General features: G+C 42.9%; 2 protein-coding genes across 3 annotated transcripts; one reads left to right on the top strand and one right to left on the bottom strand.

Moving 5' to 3' along the window:
• Positions 1-263: 263 nt before the first annotated feature.
• Positions 264-2,440, bottom strand: TERF2IP (TERF2 interacting protein). The gene is made up of 3 exons (XM_079316156.1): positions 1,953-2,440; positions 1,767-1,843; positions 264-1,180 (listed from the first exon to the last, which is right to left on the bottom strand). The coding sequence occupies exons 1-3, from the start codon at positions 2,416-2,418 to the stop codon at positions 740-742; spliced, it is 984 nt and encodes a 327-aa protein (XP_079172282.1). The 5' UTR covers positions 2,419-2,440; the 3' UTR covers positions 264-739.
• Positions 2,441-2,523: 83 nt separating this feature from the next.
• Positions 2,524-10,696, top strand: KARS1 (lysyl-tRNA synthetase 1). Of its 2 annotated transcripts, none has more exons than XM_079316136.1 (14): positions 2,524-2,650; positions 3,324-3,468; positions 3,674-3,839; positions 4,223-4,316; positions 4,574-4,760; positions 5,006-5,131; positions 5,876-5,995; positions 6,199-6,361; positions 6,459-6,632; positions 7,375-7,460; positions 8,173-8,258; positions 8,557-8,683; positions 10,123-10,266; positions 10,510-10,696. In XM_079316136.1, exons 1-14 carry the CDS (start codon positions 2,589-2,591, stop codon positions 10,585-10,587), a joined length of 1,758 nt encoding a protein of 585 aa, XP_079172262.1. In that variant the 5' UTR covers positions 2,524-2,588; the 3' UTR covers positions 10,588-10,696. The 2 variants fall into 2 exon arrangements, with proteins under 2 accessions (XP_079172262.1, XP_079172261.1); XM_079316135.1 differs by having other exon boundaries at positions 2,574-2,852.
• Positions 10,697-10,713: the final 17 nt, after the last annotated feature.

Genomic DNA, 10,713 nt, shown 5'->3' with positions numbered 1-10,713 from the left:
CATAGTGCTGTTTTAGCATCTATTTGGTTACATTGATTAACGCCTCAAATAATCAGTAGGTGTTGCAGTGACTTCCTGAAACAGCAGTCTCATTATATTTTTTATTTTATTTATTTATAGTTTTTATTTTCAGTATAATTTCAATTTGGCTTAACATCAGCCATTTCCCAATTCATCTTCATTTTCTGAGTGCCACAGTGCAATATGCTAAAACCCAAAATTGCTAACTCTTTAGAGAGGTTTAAAAAGAAGAACAAAAAAACTTTCGCCTTTACCAGCCTATTTTATTTCACCAAAAGAATGAATTCCAGATTTTTAGGACTCACTTCAAATAATACTAAAGTAAGGGACCAGAGCTCAATTTTAAAAGTACCGAGTTTTTCAGATTATGTCTGTATCCCAGCAATGGTGTTCTTTGTCAAACACAACTTAGGTGATAGATACATAACCTCTGATCATTGTCTCTTAACTTTTATTTCCTACTTCAACTATTACTTATATCCTTGAAAACTGGTGTTCTTCTCCCAGCTAGAATATATGGCGTGGTATAAGTGTTACTTTGTTTGAATTAAAGCAGCTGCATCTCTTAGATCTGCAGAGATGCAAAATAGGCCTTTTAATATGAAAAAATTACTTTAAAGCATTTCTGAAACTTCAGAACTTTGATCAAATTTTCCATTGTGTTTCTGAAATGGCTATTAAATTCATGCAACTGTACTAGATCAGTAATGTCCTCTTGTTAACTCTCTCTAAAAGCTATCCGCTTTGCTACATTTTCAGCTCCAAATTTGGCTATCAATTTATTTCTGACATGTTCATCATCCTTTTGCAATTCTAAATCATCCTCCCTGCTCCATACAGGGTACCCATCTGAGCGCCGCCCTGTCTGCAGAAAGTACGAAGTAGCTTCCACATCACCACTGTTTTTCAGAAAAGCCTGTGTAACAGTGAACAGGTCCACAGCAAACTTCTCCATGAAGTGCTCCATAGTTTTTACTACCTGTCCCACCACGCTGGAAGAAGAACAATTGGTCTTTGGTCTTTCTTGCCTTTGTAAGTGAATGTCAGGGAAAGCAGAGTCCTCTGGCCTGGTTTTCAGATCAGACGCTATTTCTCCTGGGGACTGTCCCACTCCATCTTTTGTAGAAAGTTCTGCAACATCCGAAGAGTCACTTTCTGACTAACAATAAGAGCAATGGAATCAGCAATTAGACATAGTATTTTCTGGGATATCTTTTACCACTGCAACCAACCACCTTTGACCCCACAGTATATTAAAATATATAATATATATCAGAAATTACTAGGCATAGTAAAAGCTAGTGACCGAAGCAAAGCCTTATCTGTTAATGAGGCTGCACATGATCACAGAAAGGCATAAACTGTAAGGAAAAATTTGAAAAAACTAAGCATAGAAGGCAAAAGTGTTGATGCAACGGCAGGAACTTTTTTTACCTGAAGTGAAAGGATGACTTCCATTTACCAATACAGCTTTTAACGTGACAACCCCCATCACATAAACCTCCTCGTGTTAACTTGGGCAGGGAATCAAGAAAGATTGAATCAGTGAGACACCATTTATCGCAAACCACGTAGGTGACAGCTCACAGGAAGCTCCAGTTTAGCTACAGCAGAAGGGATATCGCGGTGCAAATTCATGCCATCATGTTAATGGCGAGTTTCTATTGTGCCACCGGGGAAGGCCTGCCCCAGAGCACTGCGCGCAGGGGCAGCTGCGGCTCCCCAGGCTGGCCCCGGTCGCTCACCTCCGTGCTTTCGAACTCCCGATTAGCAGCCGCGAACAGACCCTTGATCTGCGTGGGATCCTCCGTCCGCGGGGGCTCTGCGGAAACACGTGGGCATCGTCTGTCGGGCCTCGGCGGGGCCCGGACCCGCGCTCGCCACCGCCACCGCCTCTCGCAAGGCAGCCCCGCCGCTGAGGCCCCGCTCACCCCAGAGCCGCGGCCGCAGGTGCCGCAGGTAGCGATCGCGCATGGCCTGCCAGCTGTGCCGCGTCAGGCCGCTCCGCTCCAGCTCTATCCACAGCGCACAGCCGCTCACCCGCACCGCGCCCTGGCCACGCACCGCCCGGAGCAGCGCCGCATCCTCCGCCTCTGTGAAGGACAGGTGGCCGCGGGCGGCCAGCAGGAAGGGCTCCAGCGGCAACCGCTGGTTGCGCTCCACGCACTCCGTCACGTACTCGGTTGAGACGGCCCCGTCGGGAGCCGCTTCGCCGGGCTGCACCAGGAGCACGGCCCCCGGCTCCAGCACCCGGCACAGCCGCCCGCCGCCCGCCAGCACTAGGGGCGCCAGGCGCAGCTTGGCCAGGCCGGGCCGCAGGTAGAACCGCATAGGACGGCCATCATCCCACAGGAACAGCGATCGAGATCGCGCTGCCCCGGCCTGGCCGCCCGCCATCGCCGGCACAGCTCCGCCTCAGGTCCGCCCACCATCGTCGCCTCAGCTCCGCCCCAGCTCCGCCCACCAGCTCCGCCCACCATCGCCGCCTCAGCTCCGCCCCAGCTCCGCCCACCATCGCCGCGTGCGCAGGCGTGCAAGGGCGGAAGGGCGGCGGCAGCAGCGGGGAGATGGCGGCGGCAGCGGCGCGCGAGTGCAACGCAGCGGAGATTGAGTCGCACCTCAGCAAAAAGTGAGGGTGGGCGGGTGGTCAGGTGGGCCGGGCCGGGGAGGTGAAGGTGAAGGTGAAGTGTGTCCGGCTGCCCCGGTGCGTGTCTCCGTCAAGGCACCCGTCGGAGCGCCATGCTGAGCCCTGGCGCTGCGCGGCTCCGCAGCTGGGTCTGGAGGGCCGCGCCCGCGCTCCGATGGCAGCAGGCGCTTCATGACCAAAGCAGGTCGGTGCTTTGCGTCTGCCTTGGCCCGCTTCTTTCTTTATGGAGTCGTGGAAGGCGGGGTCAGGAGTGCGGCGGGTCGTGGGGGAATAGACTGGACCGCGAAGTTGTCTTCGAGAGACCTGCGTTACTTCGGAGGGAGTTGCCCTTCTTTGAGTTATGCTGCCTAGGGCTAATAGTCTCTTACGGATAAAATGAAATGCGTCAAGTCCTTGAGCACGTAGGCGCGCGCCCTCAAGGTCTGGCTAAACTCTTTAATTTCGCTTTCACTTTCTCTCTGTATCATAGGAGATGAACTGAAGGAGTTCAAAGTAGAGAATATTTAAACGTGTTTAAGAATGATTTTGACTATTGGAATAAGTAAGAGAGGTGACTGGGTTATTTGTACAGTTAGATTTTGGCAGAATCCTGCCAGTCGTTTCCCTGTGGAAGTATTCGAGTACTTGCTGCATCTGGTTTCCTTCTCTTTTGCAGTGAGCTGAAGAGACGTTTAAAAGCTGAGAGAAAAACAGCTGAAAAAGAAGCAAAGCAGAAAGAGCAAAGTGAAAAGAATTCAAATAAGCCTTCCTTGACTTCTGAGGATAATATTGGTACTGATGAGGAGAGCTTGGATCCAAATGTGAGCATCTGGTCCCATGTTTATTAGATGTTCTGTGAATAAATCTTACTGACTTGCATTAGATTTTTTTTTCTATATGGGTAGTTAAATTGTTGAAAGGGGACATATGTGTATTGCTACATTTGGGTAGCTACATTTTAATTCATGTATCTAATATTTTCAGATTCTAATAAAATCGTTTGATTTTGTTTATTTTTGGTGACAGCAATACTACAAGATCCGTAGCCATGCAGTCCAACAGCTTAAGGGCTCCAGTGAAGATCCCTATCCCCACAAGTTCCATGTTGACTTGTCTCTCTCAGATTTTATAGACAAGTACAGTCACCTGCAGCCAGGAGATCACCTGACAGACATTACAGTGAGAGTGGCAGGTAAAGGTTTATCTGGGATACAGAAAATGCAAAGTCTTAGCTGCTTTTATTGATGGGTTGGTCTTTTTTGAGTTTTGTTGATCCCTTAGTCAGTCATGGAGCCTTGTAGCAGTGTTAAACTATTCAGAACATACCCTTCAGACTGAGTGGGCCTGTGCAACATCCCTTGTGACTGTAAGATCGGGTTGTAACATGGGTTCCAGGACCCAAAATTTTTACGGTCGTCTTTGCACTAGTTTTCATTTTGAGACTTAACTGCTTTTCTTTCATGGTTAGTGAATAGTTCAGAACTGATGATTCTAAGTGATAGTACTGTGGCTTTTGGCCCGTAGCCTTTCTGAAAGGGACTCTTTTCCTCATGTCTAGTATACTTTGTTATTTAGGTCGAATTCACGCAAAGCGTGCTGCTGGAGGGAAACTGATTTTCTATGATCTTCGTGGTGAAGGAGTCAAGTTGCAAGTCATGGCAAATTCCAGGTAAGTAGAGGTATTCCCAGTAGCATTCTAAACTGCACTGCATTCTGGGGTCTAGATATTTGTATTTTGTATTCTATTTCATCTGTAGTTTGGCTTAGGCAGCCAAGTAATGTTTGGTTTCAGATGTTGTGGTTGACTTCCTGTTAAATAACTTTTATATATATTTTTTTAATGGATTTTGTCATCTGAGACACTTGAGGACAGTTTGAAATACTGCATTTTAAACAAACGTGTTTACATTTGTTTTTCAATTACAGCCTCTACAAATCCGAGGAAGAATATTTCCGTGTTAACAACAAGCTGCGTCGTGGAGACATTATTGGTGTAGAGGGGAATCCTGGGAAAACAAGGAAAGGGGAACTGAGTATTATTCCTTATGAAATCACTCTCTTGTCTCCATGCCTGCACATGTTGCCTCATCTTCATTTTGGTCTCAAAGATAAGGTATTTATCATACCTGTCAGTCTTGGAGACAATTTGACAGATTGTAGAAAGGTTTGGGTTGGAAGGGACCTTCAAGATTCATTTAGTTCTAACATCCATATCATGAGCAAGAATGCCATGGATAGGTCTGAATAGATGGTGTTTGTTACCATCAGTCAACAAAGGAATATTAATTTTGTTTTGGTATTTTTTCTTTTGGCATGACATTTTATCTAGCTTGTTCTAAAGATACATGTTCTTTTCAGGAAACCAGATATCGTCAGAGATACTTGGATTTAATTCTTAATGATTACGTGAGGCAGAAATTTATAACCCGTGCAAAGATCATAACTTACCTTCGTAGCTTCCTAGATGAGTTGGGCTTCCTTGAGGTAAGGCGTGTTTGCTTCTCACTGAATACTGAATGTGTTTACAACTTCTTAGCTTCAAGGATGTTTATTCTCCAGGCTCATGTAAAAGTTCTTACAGCATTGACAATAATTACCTTGGCGTAGTGTGTTTTATCAGCTTAATGTAATGGGAGCCATATCTTTCCTCTCTCTGTAAAGTCAAGATTATTCATCAGTTGTTGAGTTTATTTCTTGGGAATCTTTTATCAAGGTAATACTCCAAACTACTGCTGTCCTTCCCATATTTCAGTAAATTACGGTTAAAACAACATCTTTGAAATGCTGTTTTGCATCTGGAGATAAAAGCCAGTTCTGTGTTCTGTAGGCAAAATTGGATTGTGTTGACCTAGATGTAGGAAAATGCACTTGGCCTTGTTGAATTTAATTGTCTGCAGTGTAGAGAGAGGATTTAGTGATAATGCCACGGCACTATTCCTGGTTTTGATAACATGAACCCAGGAGGTTCACATTTGTAGTAAATATGAATGACTCCAGAGCAACAGAAGAATTAAGTAATTTGTTATTATTGACTGCATGAAAAAAGTGCAGTTTTGTACAGTGCACTTTAGTTCAGAATTGTTTTCATGTACTGCAATGCTGAACAATTAGTTAATACAGATTTTCCATCAAAACTAGGTGTTTTGGTTGGTTTGTTTGTTTAATTTATGCATTTCTGGTTTGGAAACAGATTTCATGAAAACAGGGAAATTTTTTTTGTTGTTACAGGTTGAAACTCCTATGATGAATGTAATTCCAGGTGGAGCTGTGGCAAAACCATTTATCACATACCACAATGAGCTGGATATGAATTTATATATGAGAATTGCTCCAGAACTTTACCATAAGGTAAAATTCAAGCCTCTCATGGCTAAGGCTATATTCTTCAAACTGTATTAAACAAAGCAAATGTAGCTAAAATGATGATTGTTTGAAGAAAGGTACACTTGTCTCATGAATGAGATTTGTAAGGTTGTGTTGCAGTTGCATGTGTTTGAGCTCTCTTACGTTCTTTTGAGAGAGTGTATTTACTAGAATTTCATTTTGCTTAGATGTTGGTGGTTGGCGGTCTGGACAGAGTATATGAAATTGGGCGTCAGTTCCGGAATGAAGGAATAGATTTAACTCACAACCCTGAGTTCACAACTTGTGAATTTTATATGGCTTATGCAGACTACCATGACTTAATGGAAATTACAGAGAAGTTGCTTTCAGGTGAAGTATGCAATATTATTAAAAAATGAGTAAATCTCTGGGAGAATTGGTGATTATGTAGAATACTCTTCTTCTAAATATCACATTCCTTTTGTAGGGATGGTGAAACATATTACTGGGAGTTACAAGATCACTTACCATCCAGATGGTCAAGATGGACAGGCTTATGAGATAGATTTTACTCCTCCCTTCCGGCGAATTAGCATGGTGTATGATCTGGAAAAGGTCCTAGGCGTGAAGTTTCCATCAACTGAGTGTTTTGAAACTGAAGGTTAGATGCTGAGTATGAATGTCCTTTAATACTTCCTTAACAGAAAGTGGCCAGAAGGTTGCAAGCTCTCAGGCTGCAGTTTGTCAGCGGTTTTTTTTTAAGTAGTACTAAGACATGGGATTCCTTTCCTCTGGTTTTGTTGGTTTACCTGAGTCCGGAAGGAAGCCTTCATTCCTTGCCATGTTTGGCAGGATCTGACTCTTGCATCTTTCTTTGTTAAGTATATGTGAAAGAACATACTCGAAGAGGCTTGATGTAGGGAATTCTTGATCTTCTGAAGGGATCCAGCTTTTTGCTTCTTCTCTCTTGTGCAGTTGAGTTTCCATGCCTGTAATTGTAGCTTGGGTGTATTATTATTTGGGGCTTTGTGATTATGTGAAATGTGATTATGTGCTGTTTTCTTCCTGGAATTGAGACATAAAGTAATAACTTCTTATAATTTATAGTGATTGTTTGTTTCCTCCAGTTCCCTCATCTCTCCCCCTCTCCCCAGCTCCAAATAATAATGTCCAGCAGTTATGTGGTGTGTGCTTAACTGTTGTCAAATTTCTGAAGTATAAAATGCCTGCTCTTTTACTGTAAACAATCAAACACTGTTTCTGTAGATTGACATTTAAGCTCATGTTTTCCATAATGTCAACCATTGAGATCTTACAAGTCATTCTAAGAAACATTGAAGGATCTAGTAAGAGCAAAAAATGGTTGTTAGGATGGCTGTTCTAATTTTTGTCTGTAATTTCAGAAACTCGCAAGTTCTTTGATAACCTTTGTGTGGAGAGAAATGTTGAATGTCCACCTCCCAGGACAACAGCCAGACTTCTTGACAAAGTAAGTAAAGGTGCTCTTTTTTTAATACTAATGTCTTTTAGGATCTCTGTCTATCAACAGAAGTCCCTTAGAAGAAAAGGTTCAGCTGCACCAGGAAAAACATACTGCAACGCACTTCAGCTTTTGTTGTATTACAGTGAGAAAATGCGCTGTGTCAAAACCTTCTTCTGTGTTGTCTGCAGCAAAATGTAGTTTACTTATGTGTGCTTAACTTGAGCACTAGGGGATTTTAGTCTGATAACCGGTTTCCTGCGGTTAAAGCAGATTTGCTTTGTCTTAGGTCAGTTTTGTCTGTGACATGCATCTGTATGTAGCTGACCAAAAGGATAGGAGTATCATATAGTTCTATCAGCTGTATATTCCTTTGCACCCAAATATTGTCTGATAGCCACTCTTTAGATGCTTTTCCTATTGGCCCTTAGTGTAATGTGCAAATTGAATTATTATACAGCTTTTGCTGTGTCATTTCTCCTTATTAGGATGCACTCTCTGTTGATGAAGGCATTACTATAACCAGAAATATTTCAGAAGCTCTTCAGGTTTTTGGTACCTTCTTCAGTAGTGAGGAAATTAGGGTGCTTGGTGAAGGCAGTGCTAGGAAAGTGCATAATTGTACACTGCGTAATTGTTTCACTTTTGTTTTCCCAGTTAGTTGGTGAATTCCTGGAATCACTTGTATCAACCCTACATTGTTTTGCTTTTGTTTTCCCAGTTAGTTGGTGAATTCCTGGAAGTCACTTGTATCAACCCTACATTCATCTGTGATCACCCACAGGTCATGAGTCCGCTTGCCAAATGGTAAGAGTATGACACATGGTCATTGTGTAACTCAAATCTACTTCATTAAAAAAAAAAGTTATATATGTGAAAATAGAGATTTTGATGCTGTGTACTAGTTTGGGAATGTTAACACAAACCAAGATTCCTGAGCTGTGAAACCTATCATCCAGGGAAGAGGTGTGTCGATGTTTAGTACTTTGAAATTTTGACAGCTGTTAGTGCTAAGTTTGAGCAATGCCCCTAAGTAATGCATGTGCTGTTTGCTTCTCTAAGTATGATTATTTTAAGGTATGTCTATTTTGTCTACTTCGCATAGGCATCGCTCTCTCCCGGGCCTAACAGAACGCTTTGAACTCTTTGTAATGAAGAAGGAAGTGTGTAATGCATACACAGAACTTAATGATCCTTTCCGACAGCGTCAGCTTTTTGAGGATCAGGCCAAGGTATGGTGTCTTGCTGATAGTGAATGTAATGCAGGCATGTAAGCAAAGAGTACTTTCTATGTTTGTCCCAAATGTGTTGTTAGTACCTACTGCTGAAAAGAGTTGTTGCTACTTTGAGCAAGTGTTTCTCACTCAAGTGAAAGCCTGTCATTAAAATGCAATTCCTTTTATAGGAACCTTGCTCTTTAAGGTAAACAAAGTCAAACACTGCTGTTGATTAGATATGTTAGTACAACTTTGTTTTGGAATATGTTCCCTTCTATTCCATCCAAAGTACTAATCTGGGAAAACACAAATGTGCAAAAAGTTTTCCAAGGTTGAAAGGTGGTTTTTTTTTTTCCCCTTGTTAAGAATTTATATAGTCATATGACATTATACTTCTAGGTTCTTAAACAAATTTTCATGTCCAGTAAGTTTGAATGCTATGTAAGAAATATCTTAATTTCTTGAATAGACTACTAATATTTTAAGTTGACTCACAGGATAGAGATGCACATTGGGAACTATTAGGCTTGCATATTTATAATACTGGATTTCTCTAAGCTTCCAAAAGGAGTGACTGAAACTCATTTTGTTATTAATTTGGTATACACATCCATGAATGCATGCTTGGCTACATGACTGAGGTCAAATGATGTGGTCTGCAGAAACAGAGTTCCTGATCTTCATATTGTTTCTAATGGTTTCACAGTGCCTGAGAGGTTTCAACAATCGTCAAAATCAGGGAAATAAATTTATGTTAACTAACTAACTTGATAGTAAATTTCAAAATGTTCAGTCAGAATTAATAATTTTACAGATGTCTTTAATTTTTGTACTGTGATATATATGCTTGCTGTAGTTTTTCTCATTATTATAGGCAGATTTTGCAGACATATGATTATAGCAATTGAATGAAAATTAGCCTCAAAATTTAGAGTTAAGGTGGAGACTGAGGTGAAGGATTACATTTTGCATTTTAGGATTTCAATGAGAAAAATTTTCAGTAACAGTCTTTGCAAAGTCTTCCTTGAATGTGTGAGCAAAAATGTTTGCTGTTGTTCTGACATTTATTTTTGGCTTTTTTAAAATTTAAGATGGTTGGCTAATCTGTCTTTTTATTACTACGACTTTTGTCACTTGGAGGCTGTTAGGGTCAGGTGCATTAATTACCATCTCTGTGCAGGGTTTTTTAGTCTTTCTACTTGAGAGGGAAAGAACAGGTGTTATTTGTGTCTAGAGCTATTTTGGGAGCACCTGTACAGAGGAGCTCCAGAATTTTCCGTGTGCTGAGGTTTCTTCTATTCTATTACTCATTTGCACAGCTTTATCAGGCTTTGGTTTCATCAGTTACACTGCTGCTACAAACAGCAGTACCCCTCCGTTTTGGTAGGGGTTAGCAGGAGTGGTAGCATCTAGCTCTGTACAACTCACATTTTACTATTAATTTACTCATTTAGGCAAAAGCTGCAGGTGATGATGAAGCCATGTTTATAGATGAAAACTTCTGCACCGCACTGGAATACGGTCTTCCTCCTACAGCTGGCTGGGGCATGGGAATTGATCGCTTGACCATGTTCCTTACAGATTCCAGTAACATCAAGGTAAGCATAAGCAGTGGGAATGGGATTCAGCAAGGCTGGCCATCTCTTCGACGAAATCGGTGCCTGGCAATGCAGCTGTGTGAGGTTTTCTAAGAGCAGAATCCACCCGGGAGAAGCTGCTCGGTGCCCTTGCTCAGCGCTGAGCCCGCAGCGCAGCCGCGGCTGGGGCGGCTCTCGCGAGGCGTGCGCGCGGGACGTGGCGCTGCCGGGCGGCGTGGCCGCTGACGCGCGCTCTGTTTGCAGGAGGTGCTGCTCTTCCCCGCCATGAAGCCGGAGGACAGCAAGAAGGAGGCGCAGCCCGCCGAGGGCACCTCTGTGTGAGGCTCCAGACCGCCGCGGGTACCTCCGCGGGAAGTCCGAGCGCGGCGAGGGCACCTCTGCTTGAGCTTCGGAGCGGCGCAAACCTTTAATAAAGGCAGCTTTCTCCGCACCCGTCTCTGAGTCTTT

The sequence above is a fragment of the Erithacus rubecula genome (genome assembly GCF_903797595.1).
Source record: "Erithacus rubecula genome assembly, chromosome: 12".
Lineage (NCBI taxonomy): Eukaryota > Metazoa > Chordata > Aves > Passeriformes > Muscicapidae > Erithacus > Erithacus rubecula.
The sequence above is the reverse complement of the archived record's forward strand: the minus strand, read 5'-3'. Positions and strand labels throughout refer to the sequence as shown.

Coding starts and splice junctions, on each gene's coding strand:
- KARS1 (XM_079316135.1), top strand. CDS start 2,761: ATGCTGAGCCCTGGCGCTGCGCGGCTCCGCAGCTGGGTCTGGAGGGCC. Junction 6,362..6,458: donor TACAGAGAAGTTGCTTTCAG/GTGAAGTATGCA, acceptor TTCCTTTTGTAG/GGATGGTGAAACATATTACT. Junction 10,267..10,509: donor CAGATTCCAGTAACATCAAG/GTAAGCATAAGC, acceptor CTCTGTTTGCAG/GAGGTGCTGCTCTTCCCCGC.
- TERF2IP (XM_079316156.1), bottom strand. CDS start 2,418: ATGGCGGGCGGCCAGGCCGGGGCAGCGCGATCTCGATCGCTGTTCCTG. Junction 1,844..1,952: donor CCTGCGGCCGCGGCTCTGGG/GTGAGCGGGGCC, acceptor GTGTTTCCGCAG/AGCCCCCGCGGACGGAGGAT. Junction 1,181..1,766: donor GGGAGTTCGAAAGCACGGAG/GTGAGCGACCGG, acceptor TCTTATTGTTAG/TCAGAAAGTGACTCTTCGGA.